Source organism: Vanellus vanellus, assembly GCF_965231255.1.
Source record: "Vanellus vanellus genome assembly, chromosome: 3".
Lineage (NCBI taxonomy): Eukaryota > Metazoa > Chordata > Aves > Charadriiformes > Charadriidae > Vanellus > Vanellus vanellus.
Genome location: NC_138907.1, coordinates 60,836,454 through 60,850,651, shown reverse-complemented (window position 1 = coordinate 60,850,651; position 14,198 = coordinate 60,836,454). Strand labels below are relative to the sequence as shown.

Sequence of the window (14,198 nt, the reverse complement as noted above, 5' to 3'; positions counted from 1 at the left end):
AGCTGCAGGAAGAAGAAGGGGGGGGATGTTTGGAGTTACAGCATTTGTCATCTCAAGCAACCATTACATGTGATGGAGCCCTGCTTTCCTGGAGATGGCTGAACACTTGTCTGCCGATGGGAAGCAGTGAATTAATTCCTTGTTTTGCTCCGTTTGCGCACACAGTTTTTGCTTTACCTATTAAACTGTGTTTATTTCAACCCACGAGTTTTCTCACTTTTACTCTTCCACTTCTCTCCTTCATCCCAACCAGAGGAGTAAGTGGCTGTGTGGTGCCTAGTTGTCAGCTGGGGTTAAAACACAACAGTTATTTCTGGCACCCAACGCAGGGCTCGAAGTGTTCCAAATAATGACAGATTTGACTGGAATGTGCTAGATCAAATTTATAGCCTTTATTGCTGTTTAGCTATTAATTGACAGGCTTCTGTGTGTGCTTGCCAGGGGGCTCGCTTGCCTCACTGTATATTAGAGTCTAGTGCTCATTAGTGGCTGCTTTTTGCTTTTGCTGCTTGCTGTACTACTTATCATCTTACTCTACTGTGCCTGGGAATATTTTGATAACAGCAGTGGCCATGCGCCTGGGCTGGCAGATGGCCAGGGCATCACTGCTCTTTCTGTGCTACTGTACTGGACAGGCTGGAACTCCAGTGTTAATTTGAGTCAAAAGGTCTGTAACCTGTGGATAAGCCCATGTGGGAGCAGGACACCCCAAAGTGTCTGTGGCCGTGGATAAGTCTGTGCCGCATCAGGTATACTTCTAAAGAGACTGTGGCCAAAGGATAAGTCCACACTAGAGAATATACACCTTGTAGCATCAGTGGCTGTGCATGGGGTCATGTTGGAGCACCTCAAAGCATGTGGCCATGGATAAGCCCATGACAGAGCAGGCACACCCTTGGAGGGACTGCAGCCATGGGTAAGCCCTGTTGGAACAGGGTGACTCCTGAAGGGACCATGGCTATGGGGAAGGCTGTGCTGCAGCAGGCATACCTCTGAAGGTATTGTGGCCCTTGGATAAAGCCACACTGGAACGGGTGCACCTCAAAGCGACTGTGGCTGTGGATAAGTCTTCGCCACATCAGGTATACCCCTGGAGAGACTGTGGCTTATAGATAAGGCTCCACTTGGAGCAGGTATACCCCTAAGGGACTGCAGTCTGTGGATAAGTCCAAGACTGAGCAGGGACAAGGGGAGGAGTTCACTGCAATGTTAAATCCTATGGTCTGGTCCAAAGGGATCAGGGGTAGAGATTGTAATGGAAATACCTTTACATTGTTGTAAACCTAGATTTGAGCTGCATGTTATAGAATTACTACAGCAGGAACCCCTTGTTGCTAGCCAGGGGAGGAGTTCGTTGCAATGTTAAACTCTATAACCTGACCCAAAGGAACCAGGGGTGGAGACTGTAATGCATACACCTTTAAACTGTTGTAACCAATGATTTGAGTTCCATGTTATAGGAATTACTATAGCAGGAACCACCTGAAACAGAACAGGACAAGTCTTACAAGAAGCAGTGCAAGTGCAGCAGTGACCCAGCCTGAGCTGGCTTTGGCACCCAGTAACTCCACACAACACACCATCTCTCCTGTCCTGAGTGACCACCATAACAGATGGAGCCCAAAGCCATGAATTAAATGAACTCAAAAGAATTTTGTGGACATTTTAAAGACATTTTATAGGGGTAGTCCATAGACTAAGGGAATGATGTCTATGTATTATATCAAAGGATGGGAAGGGTGGTGATGTTTAATGAGGAAGTATTGAATAATGTGGGACCTGAGCATGATGCAAGTGCTACAGAGTAAGGGGTGGAAAATGTGCTCGTTTTGGCTGGGCTAAAGTTAATTTTCTTCCCAGCAGCTAGTATGGGGCTATGTTTTGGATTTGTGACCAAAACAGTGTTGATAATACAGGCTTCTTTTAGTTCTTGCTAAGCAGTGCTTACAGAGTCAAGGCCTTTTCTGCTTCTCACACCACCCCACCAGTGAGTAGGCTGGGGGTGTGCAAGAAGTTGGGAGGGGACACAGCCGGGACAGCTGACCCCAACTGACCAAAAAGATATTTCATACCTTATGACCTCATGTTCAGCATATAAAGCTGCAGGAAGAAGAAGGAAAGAGGGGGATGTTCAAAGTTACGGTGTTTGTCATCCCAAGCAACCATTACATGTGATGGAGCCCTGCTTTCCAGGAGACGACTGAACACCTGCCTGCCGATGGGAAGCAGTGAATGAATCCCTTGATTTTGCTTTGCTTGTCTGTGCAGCTTTTGCTTTACCTTTTAAACTGTCTTTATCTCAACCCACGAGTTTTCTCACTGTTACTCTTCCACTTCTCTCCCCATCCCAGCCGGGGGGAGTAAGCGAATGGCTGCATGGTACTTAGTTGTCAGCTGGGGTTAAAACATGACACTACAAATAAATTAGTTCAGAAATGGGCAGTATCTTTTGACTACATCCGAAAGAACGGTTCAAAATGAAGCATTTAATCTAAAAAGTGTCAAACAAAAGGCAATTAACTTGAGGTGATTTTTCCATTTTCTGTTCTGTACTGTTTGATCTTTCACAGCAATTTGCCCTGTAATTACTGTCTAATATTGTTTTTGAAGTAGTTTACTGCTTAGAACAACTGCAAGATATCTGACATCAGCTGAAGAGTCAGCATTAAACCCCTAGCTGTCCTCATTGTGCCAGTGAAGCTACAGAAACCATGACGTAGGGTAGGCAAGGCTCTTAATGACAGTTGAGCCACTGTTTCATTTCACCATTCACAAGCAGATCACTTAAGTCACCATGTTTTAATCAATGCATCTTTGAAAAAACTCTCAGCAAGCCAAAACACACACTAAGTCCTACTGTTGGTATTACTAAGGGTACTGCGAGAAGTTTAAAACAACTGGTGTCCAAAGAGCTCAGAAAAACAGGAAGAAAAATGTTTCAGAAAAATAGGCAGGAGCCCCCCACCTCTTTCCCACCTCAGAGCACTGAGGACACTACCTTTAGTCCCACAGTGGCTATCATAGGTAGATTTAACCCTTCTCCCACATTTATCCTGAAACCCAAGCTCACCCAAAAGCCATTAAGTACTCTAAGACTGAAGAGATTTCACTGTAGCAGCTGCAACATCTGGGGCTATGATTTGGAGAGGAAAAAAAAAAAAAAAAAAAGGAAAAAGCCTCTTCATTTTAGTCCCTCTATCACAACTGTATCAGACTGCTAGACTAAGTGTATATTTGGATAGTCTATGCAGAAATATCAAGTGGCTCTTCAAGTGCCCATGCCTCTCAGCCTGGAAAGGCAGCTACCTTCTGTCTTACCTACAATAAGGAAGTCTCTAAACATGTTCCTCTCACAGGCACTCCTAAGAGACAAGAAGCAAACAAAAAAACTGAAGATGGAAGCATAAGGGGACACTAGGGACACTGTTTCCTCAGACAGACTCCTACAGAAGCCTTACCTTAGGAATTCAAGAGATTATACATTATTCTAGAAACTGCAAGTTAAAGTGATAAAGGTTTATTACAAAGGAGAAAAAAATCCAATGCTTATCTTTTTAACTAATACAGAGCAAATGGAGAAACTATATATTGCTTATATAGTGCTTGGCATTGCTGTTCTTGCTCTGCCTAGAAAAAAACTACTGGCCTGAAGAAACTGAACCATCCCTTCAAATTGGTTTTATACTATCATTTTATTAAACAGTAAGTAAAAATTAAAATTCACTTGTTTAAGAAAAACCTCACTTTAGTATTATATTTCTTTTCTAACACAGTTGGGTTTTGCTTTCAGCAACATCAGAATTAAAACAAACTCATCCAAAAAGTGAAACTAAGTTAAGTCCAGAACTCCAGTTCTGGACCAAGAGAGGTCACAATATTCGGATACCATTACTCTTAAGTTCTCTCACCAGCTGTACCTGCTGGATCCTCACTTTACTCTACAAATTCACACTGAAGATGTATCTCTTGACCTGCTGGCTCACTTTCTTCTGAGCAATTTTTCAACTCTAAAATGAATTCAATAGCCTGCAGGTCGTAATTCGAAGTCAACACCACCGACTATAAGCACACTAGAAGCAAATTAAATACAGATAAAAAGCTAAGAAACAAAGACTTGCATCATTTCTTCCTGCTAACAAAACATGCTTGCAGACAGAGGAGACGCAGAACAGGGAACTCCTCTTCAGCCTCAGAAGCTGCATGTGCCTACAATACTTCAGGCAGGTATTGAATTAAGTATTTACACTGGATTAAAAGGCCTACCTCATATTGCAAGAACACAGTTAAAGCATGACTAGTTTCCAAAGAGCACAAAACACAGTTTGAAGCATTTATAGGGCAAGGGACAGTAACGAAATACTTGATTCCCACCAACATGCACGTGGCTTAAAACACTGTCACTTTTAGAATTAGAATAAAAGTGTAATAAGCTTACCTTGAAACCATTTCTGTAGGATTTTGTGTAAGAAATAAGTGATTAGGCAAGTTTTCAAGTGTTAAAGAGACTTGTAAATGTCTTCTCTAGTAATAAAGACAATGATTTACTAGCTTGTTCAGCAACTCAGGCTTTCCTCAGTGAAGACAGATTAGCTCTTCAGATCTACCACACAGGACTTCACTGTCTTGCTGAAAATAATTTTTTGTTCAGGAAAGATGACCTGAACTCTGTTCAGGCTAGTCCAGCTCATTTTCAGTTACATGTCTTATTTTTGATTTGCAGAGCATGAGCTTCTTTAGAGCTGTCTACCTGTAAGCAAATACCAGCACACCCCAAATCAAACTGAAACACGCTACCGGTCCGTGTTACAGGCAGCATGCATATTAACTTCATTCAAGTGAAATCCTACACATCCAGAGGCACCTTGTTCAGCTCAAGCACCTAGGACTGAAAGTTACTGATGCAGTATGAGGACTGCAACAGTTGCAAGACTAAGATCTCTTAAAAATGGTAGAATGTAATAGATCTTAAAAATCTTAAGGTATTAAAACAAATTATAGCTTCTTTCCATGCAGTTACAAATCAGGTGGGTAGATATCCACTGCCACAAAGCATGAAAAAAGCAAAGAGAAACTGACGTGTTTTCCAGGTTTACAATATTGCTTAAGAATTTTAAAGTCTGTGGATTATCTATAAGCAGCTTGGTAGTTTTAAAAAGCAGCATTTAAATTCTGATACTTTCAAAAGAACCATCACGCACTAGTAAAAGAGGTGCTTGGTTACCTTTTGTGGTGTCCATACAGACTTATTTAAAGGGCACTATCAAATCAAATAACAGAATCCCCATGAACCCAAGTAGTACAGAAGCAAGGGGAATTCAGTTGCAGAAATACATGCAAGACACCCATGTGATTTAGAGATGTTTCCAAATACTGACTCAGATACTCCTGTGCATCACGTCTGAGCTTTCAGTTGGGTTAAACACCTGAGGTTTTTTTGTTTAAAACACTACTTGTAAACCAGTTATGAGTTATTAACAATCTCCTGCAGACCTTTTAACCGTCAATGAGGAGCTCCAATGATATCAGAAGACCTTTTTCAGAATCAATTTACTGCACTGCTCCAAGTGCCCAGAGTTCCCCACATTTTCTTTTCTGGATACCAACCTATTCCTGGTCCCCAGTAGACTGTGGACTAAATTTAAGATCTGAGAAGATTAATTCCAGTTACACCAAGACATACAACTGAAGCATGTACAGCATGGCTTTGTATTTACGGATGTCAGGCAGGATGCATTTATCTCAAGCATGATTAAAATCTCTGCATAATTTAATCATTAGTGTGTCTCTGAAATCGAACTGCAACACTTGCAACTGTTGGCTGAACCAATATTTAACTGTGTGTTTCAGAAGTCTGCTGTGCCTGAAACTTCAGGGCGATCAGTATTGTACCCTCGCATTCCTGTCCCCAAAGAACAAAGCTGGTAAGAGGTGAAGGCTTCAGAAAAAGCCTGCAGTGTTCACCAGGAAAATTGCCACATTGTGACCTACTCATTAGGACAGCTTGTAGACACACAATAGTGCTGCCTCTATGAGAGCAGAGATTAGAAAAAACAGTAATTATCCCAAGAACTGGAGAGGCACAAAGTTTTGCTAAGGGTATCTAATGAACCTCAAGCCTTTTCAGGCTCACTATTACAGGTTGTACATTTCAACACACCAGTTGCACAAGCCAGCACAGAAGCAAATGAAGAACTAGCAAAGCAAACTACCTGCATGTTAAAATGATGCTACTTCAAATAAAACTTGACCTGTACAATACAGAACGGAATAGCTGTACTACTTTGAAGTCTCAAACACAGGTAATATTAATAGAAAAACAAGTACTCAATAGCATGCTAACTAAAGACAGCTGGGAAGGAATCTAAAATGCAGCAAAACAGATCCTCAACATGGAATTCTGCTAAGTTCTCTGTTGCTTGAATAACCAACAGGAATCAATATACTAATGTTTTGAGATCTCTTAGTCATTTTTCGAAACACTACTTTATGAAAGCCCAATAATTGAACCATTTCAATATTTACTTTCATTATATGAAGTGAGGAAGCTACTATAACAACATAAATATATAACATTTTATCAGATGGAGCTTCCTTACTCTAGAAATAGAAACAGTTCTGGTTTTATGGGTTCTAGTGTACCCAAGCCTACAGCTATTTTAGGCTTTTCTGTTGACAATGTAGAAAAGTACAAGACCCTGTAAAGTTACAAACTGGGAATGTTAAACAGCAGCTCAAATAAGCAAAGCTCAGTCATTAGATCTGGCCAGAGAACACCCAGCACTTGAACAGGACATCAGTCACCTGCAATTTTATGAAACATGCACGCTAGCAGTATTGCCCTATGCCACCTTCAGACAAAAAAAAAAAAAAAAAAAAGGAAAAGGAAAAGAATGCCTGGACAGAAGCATTAAAAAAAAAAAAAAAAAAAAAAGAGAGAGAAAATGACAGAGCTGGATTAGGCCATACAATACTTAAAGTTTCTCCTTTACAAATCTCCATCTTCCATTATTTAGTAATTTCTTTAAATCGGGACACCACACAAACTTTTCTTGTACCAGCAACCTTTATAATGACAGAAAGCACCACAGAGGTCAGAAAAGAAAGTCTGAATTGCTGCTTCCTTACAAATGACTAGAAAATTTGGTAGCTTGACAGAATGTGACAGAGCTGTTGATATAAAAATTACAATTCAATAACCATTTACAAACTTCCAAGAATATGGTCTAGCTATTTGCAGCAAGGAAGATGCTTAATTTCATATTCCATAAGCAACCACTTTCAGAAGACAAATACAGGGCTATTAAGGGAAAAAAATACAGTACTACTGAGAGAACTGTGCTATAACTAGGTAGGCACTAATTATATCATATTATCATATGCTACAATATTCAATTACTGAATTAAATCTTAACCCCCCAAAAGAATTAATGCAGTGGAGAAAATAAAACATCTAAGCTTAATTCTCAAATCTGATGAAGTTGGCAGGTCAAAATAAAGCACCTCAGCAGTTGTGGCCTTACTGCTGCAGAAAGATGAATTATACGTACTCTCCAGAGAACCCCAGGATTTAAATCAGAACTAGCAGGAACAATAAATGTAATAGCTTTATATCAATCGTCTTTCTTTTGGAAACTGCCCATATCATCATGGCAAAAAAAAAAAAAAATGCTTATACAGAATAGAGAACCAGTTTAAAGCTATCCTAAGAGAATTTTTATAGTTGTTCTTGAAAATTAGCCATTTTGTTGTATCAGCCAGGAAAACAAACACTTGAATTCAATTAGAATCGAGAGGACAACTTATTTTTGCTCTGAACATCAAGAACTGCAGTCTCAGAAGGCTGGGAAAAGCAAAGCAAGTCCAAAACCTACTGTGTATAAACAGAGATACCATATGAATACACAAAATAAAAGCACAACAGTTCTCTTGCCAAGGAGGAGCAGATGGCAACTCAGAGCAGAAGTCAATAACACAACGACAAGTCATAAGAAAACACTCGTCAACGAGTTGCACTTCAGTGCAACTTTTTAAGAGAGTGGGACTGAACGATTTCACCTGGGCAAGTCCCACTTGCAGAAACCCCAGGTCAGGCATGGCTGCCCATCCCAAGAAGCACCTGTTTTGCTTGGACTCCCAAGGGACCTCCCTCAAGCTGCACTGCCTACTTTCCTACCACCTCCCAGCCACCTATTTTGCACATTGGAAACCCCTCCTGTACAGTGGTTTCCTTTAAGGGGCAGGGCCCAGGGGAAGAACCGCTCTAAAACACGGGAGGAAATTAGAGGTTTTACCAACAAAAAAATACCGTTCGCACAGAGTCACTGGTTTGACTTTACCCAGCACGCTTACTACGAGCACGCATCCTCTTATGATCAGTGCCCAGGACGGCTCACATGCCCTTCATACCATGCCATGTCCCGAATGTCCCCTCACAACTACACAACAGCTGGATCAGCCTGCATAAAGGCAGCTCCCTACAAGAAGAGTTGTCCCTCGTGCCCTTCTCCTCTTACTATGGGTCTCGCAGAGGACTGTGTCAAAATTCAATGATTCTGGTCTTAATTGCCTTCTTTAGGTCTTTTTTGACAGAGGTTTCTTACCCATATGAAGCTCAAAGAGAAAGACTGCTTTGGAAAAAAACAATAAAGCTCAGAGCTTAAAGTAAGCAATACGCATGTATTTTTTTCTCTTCAGTAGCATTTAAGTTTTGCTTATTGGACTACCACAAGACTGCTTTGTTTTTTGAACTTTGTGTTACTTGGGAAGCTCCTTTCCAAATACAAATCGCTGAGAAAGCAGGAATACAACTAAAGAAAGTGAAAGTACAAGCCATGATTTTTGCCCCCTCAGAAAAGTTTAAAGTGAATCCGCATGACCTTGTAATTGTGAAACATACTTTGAAATAGAAAAGGTTTAGCTTTAAATGCTGAACACCGCAATAGCCATTTACTTTAAATAATTCCAGATATCTGAATGTTGATCTGTCCCACTGCAGTGCTGGTTGAAACAAGTCACCCCCACTATTTTACAGTCTATTACCTGCTTTTGTAATGTGTTGCAAGACTGCTTCCAACACCATCCATGTTGCAATTGCTTGTAAATTTAATACAGGAGGGAACCTGTATATTTAAAACCACAGTATTTTAATATAATTTTCCCTTTGTATTCTCTGTAAACTCTGAAATTTGCCAGATGTCCTAATCAAATAAGGAGGTTTTTATAAATAGAAGAATGTGTGGACTTACAATATTTCAGGAGCTCTTTCAAGACCTGAAATAACAGAGGTTCTAAAAGAGGAAGACAGTTCAGAGGAAAACCTTGAAAGACTGGAGTAAAAGAAGCTCTTTTACAAAGCCACAGTTAACTGTAAAGACTTCTTGCTGAAATAATACCGATATATGGAGAAATTCTACCAGAGTTAAAATCTGAATCGCTGAGTCTATAAACCAGATGAAGCTTATGACATATGACACCAGACTTCCTTTTCTTTACCTACTGTAATCGGGTTTTTAAATTATGACCTCTGGTAATGAGTCTCTGATGACTCAATGCCCAGGTGCTTAAAATAACTTTGAAAAACTGAGTCAGAGGAATCATTACCCAAGCATAACATCCTATAGAATCTCACCAGCTTCCCAGCACAGAAACTGGCTGGCAAACAAGAAGCCTTGCATTAGTAATTGCTGCAGCATGACATACCGCAATTATCACTGGACTTTTAAAAGACCATAAGGTCGGACAAAGACAAAATAACAGAAAAACTGTATCTTAATAAAATAAAACTGTATCAGTTCTCCTGTTCATCCTAACATCTCACTCTATCAATAGGTCAAGAATCTGTGGTAAATTTGCATTACAAACATTTTCATTTTCTCTAGTCATCTCGTTGCCCCTTAAAAAAAAACAAAACAAACAAACACAAACCACCAAACCAAAATAATCCAAACAGTCCCAGGAAATATCTTCACATCTACTTAATTATCGCTAAAAAAACCCAAACATCTTTTCATGTTGTTAAGACCATAAAAATCAAAATTATTACTTCACCTAATTAGTTTTGTTCCATCACATCCTACATATATAAATCAACTGTGATCTCATTCTCTGTATTACATCTTGCTTGGCTGAATTTAAGCAGTGGAATGGATTATAAAGTGATCGGCATAGTAGAAGTTCATCCCAACTCACAGATGTATAAGTTTTATTAACTGAATATTCCCTTGAAATGCGATTTCCTAGAAAAGTCTACTTTCAAACTTATGACAATACAGAAGACAGACTTGCAGAACGCAATCTGGGTATTTTGGAGAGCACAGCACAGAGGGATGCTTCACTTCCCAGCTGCAAATCAGAACAAAGAATTGCTTCTGCCTGATTCATAATGCAAACAAACAGCTTTGTGATGGTACAAATGAAAATGTGAGACTTCTTTGGGGGAGCCTTACACTAGTAAGAAAAACAGAGAATCAAATAGAAAGATGAAAGGAAGGCTACACACTTGAGAAAAGTAATCTTTATTCAAAGTCTAATGTGTTGTGACTTTTTCCTACATGAAATTTTCATATATAAATCATGACCTTCCCTCACAAGAACCATACTAAATTCAACTATACCTGGTTAGTAACGTTCACAAGAAGTAATCCAACAAGATTAGGTGGACAAAACAGCCTTGAATAACATTTCCATGTTTTAAAAGAAGGTATAGCTTAGCAATACTTCTAAGAACAGAATATTCAGTCTAAGCTTTTACCTCAAGGGACTTCTTCCCACCAAAAAGGGCCCAGTCCTACAAACAGAACCAGATAAATGAGTTCTTAAAGCAGACAAACCATTGAACAATCACGAACATAATGGTGGGATACAGCTGCCCCTAAGGTTACAAAGAAAAAATTGTTGCTATTGGCATTAAGGAGATCTAACCTCATAAAGCTTATCAATACTTGCCTTGTGAAATACCTAGCTTGTGAAAGTAATGTCACCAACTTCAACAGTGTTACTCCTATAAACCAGAGTTTATCAGCTTCTAGTTCCAACTTCAACTTTTAAATTAAAACCCTCACTGCACATTAGCAGCTCAGGTTCCAGAACTGCCTTGACCGTCAGTGTGCATGTAACCTATCAACTTCACTTAGCATCATCCTTCTGAAATCAGGACTTCAAATGGCAAAATATCAGCCTTTCCAAGAAAAGGACTTGCCTACATTTTAAAATAATAAATAACTCTAAAACTCAGACTGAGGTAGGGAAGGCGTTATTTAAAAGCCAGCATATCACTTCCTGACATTTCTAGCTCTCCCTATTGAATGAAACCCAAAAACAAAAGAAAGGGCAGAAATAATGCTGGGACATAGCAAACTCTACTGGGAAAAGAGGAACGGCCAAAGAAGTCAAGAAGGAACAAACAGAAGAATGAGAAACTCATCGTGGCTTTTGCAAGCAACTATCACAGAAACACATTTACAATATTGCATTTTCTTTCTGTCTGAGTTGGGATTTTCCATCACTGAAAGCATTCAAATCAAGACTGAATTTTCCTCCAGCCCTCCTTGGAAAGTATATTCTAGTTTAAACAGGAATTAATTCAGGAAGCGCTAATAGCCCGTGCCTGCCTGTCAGTCGCCCCTACCAGTTATACAGGATTTGACACCATTAAAGTTTGAGAAATTCACACTCCAGATTATAAACTAATTATAGTTCAAGTTTTGTTAATGTTTTCAGATACAACACAAATACACTTTGCGTATTTCTTTTAAAAATAGGTTACTTTGGAAGGAGTGCAAGCAGAAGGCAAGACGTTTGTTTACAATTTAAAAAACAAAATTTACTTTCCAAGTGAAATGGTGACTGGTAATCGGCCAAGCTCCTAAAAACTGTTTCTTGAGCCAGTTACTCCCTCACACTGTTAAAAAAAATAATCTATCCTTTATTATAGCTGACATTTGCACAAGTTGAACAAATTATAATCCAAAACTGGGCAATTCACAGAGAGGAACCTATTTCCTGGGTGACGCTCACAGAAAATACAGTAAGCTTCTCTTCTATACTGCTCTCAGTTACCAGAATATCAAAATAATAACAATAAAATATCAAGTCTTTACTGATTCACTTCCCAATTTCACTTCCCAGTTTTAACTTTCAAGTTAAAGTAAATTACCGTAACTTGCAGTGTGTAGAATGAAAAAACTTGGAACACCTGATTTTAAGCCAGTCCTGGTTAGGAAGTTAGAAATTATACAGCCTTCAGTCTGAGGCCATAGTGACTCGAAAAAATTATTTCAAGAAAAGCAAAGTGAAAGTTTCCAAATTTATGAATAAAATGGCTTCATGTGCTTGGCATAGAATGCAGGATCCCGTGAGTATAATGCACCTCAAAGTGAGAAGAGAAACTGTAAACTGTTTTAGTACAGTATCTGCTTAGCATACTCTGTATTATGTAGTACATGTGAACACAGAAATAATTCTTTTTCTTGCTACCTACAATAGTTAAGGTTGATTACATATTATTCATACACACACCCCACAAATCAGTGGAAACTACCCATATTAAAACTGAGTCCATCAACAACATTCTAAAACCTCAAAAGCACATAAATTTCATTAGATTAATACTTCTTAAACTGCCCAAGTGATTTTGAAGCCTAAACCAAACTTCTTTGTGCTTCTGAAAAATTCAACTAAAACATGAGTAACCGTCAACTTATATGGTTACCGAGACAGTTACTTATACATTAAATTCGACACGTTCAAGAGGCAGAATTCCTCCAGTACTGAGAAGTGCAACACAAATAGTGTACTGTATGAGAGCTGCCTCAGTAAAAGGAAGTTTTTAAACTGCTGGCCAAGTTTATGGAATCAGGTGACGCAAAGTATTCCTTCAAATACCAAAAAGCCTTCCGCGATATTTAGATAACTTGCAGATGACATTTACTGGTGGATGTTAACTCACACCTACACAAGCAGAGATGCTTTCATCAACCAATAGAGTAAATAAATATTGTTAATTTAGGAAGAGACGGGTTTCAGATAGGATGGGCTAATTTTGACTGTTGCATTAATAGCAGATACTGTTGAAGAACCGAAAAAAAAAATTAATTTCACTTCCTGCTTGTTTTTTTATTATTTTGGTAAAATCAGACCCTGCTATTAACAACAGGTCGCACCCTACAGACTCCGGGCTCCCACCGCACACCTATCCCCTGCGTGCCGCTCAAGGGGGACCGCACAAGCTGCCCTGGGGCGGCGGGGCGGCCTGGGGGGAGCGGAGGTGTCCCCGGCCCCGCGGGGCACAGCCTCCCGGGACACCCCGTCCCGGGGCGAGGCGGCAGGGCCCGCCGGCGGCCGAGGCCTTTCCCCACCGCCGCCGCCGCTGCTCGCCGTCCAGGGCACGGCGGGAGCGGGGCAGGGGTGCCCGGGCTGCGGGAACAGCAGCCTTCGGCCTCCGGCGGCTTTTCGGCCCTACAGTCGCCCCGGCCGCTGGGCTGTGGGGCGGTGGAAGGGAAATAAAGCAGAACACCAACTTTCCCCTGCCCCGGAGTTGGCACTGCCCCGCCGAGCCCTCCGCGCCGCTCGGAGGGGCCGGGCAGCGGCAGCGAGGCCCGAGCGCGGCGCGGCGGCAGCGGGCGGCCCCCTCCCTCCTTCCCTGCCTCCCGCGGCCGGCAGCAAGAGGCAGGCCCCGGGGAGGGGACTCGCTCCCCCGACCCCCCAAAACGCAGCCTGTCGCCCACGGGGCCTCCCGCCCGCCCGCCGCCGAGCCCCTCCGCGGGGCCTGCTCGGCGACTGGGGGCTCGGCGCAGGGGGCGCCCCGGAGCCGCCTCACGACCCCTCGGGCCGCGCCGGGGGTTGCTCACCTTGGTGGCCATGGCGCTGCCGGTGCGGGCTGGGCTGCAGGTCTCCCCTCCCCGCCGCGGGCCGCGGCTGCTCGGTCGGTGCGTCCGGCCCGCCCGCCGCCGCTGGGCCGCGCAGGCGGCTCCTCCTCAGCGTCCCCCAGTCGTCGTCGCCGCCGCCGCCGCCGCCGCCTGGGGGCCGTTGGGCGGCTCAGCAGCAAGACCCGGTGCTGGGCAGGAGGGGGCTGATGTAGCCACACGGCGGTGTCCCCCCCCTCCCCACACCCCCTGCACACCCCCGCCCCGGCCGCCCCTTCCCCCGGCACGGCACGGCACGGCACGGCACGGCACGGCACCCGGGGGCGGTGGTGGTCA

General features: G+C 42.1%; 1 protein-coding gene across 1 annotated transcript in view; it reads right to left on the bottom strand.

The window, feature by feature from the left end:
- The window catches only part of SNX9 (sorting nexin 9), a 71,094-nt gene extending 57,156 nt beyond the window's left edge, over positions 1-13,938 (bottom strand). The window contains exon 1 of the mRNA XM_082480996.1: positions 13,848-13,938. Within this exon, the coding sequence (XP_082337122.1) occupies positions 13,848-13,859 (12 nt within the window). The 5' untranslated portion in view covers positions 13,860-13,938. The remainder of the gene's footprint in view (positions 1-13,847) is intronic.
- Between the last annotated feature and the right edge of the window lie 260 nt (positions 13,939-14,198).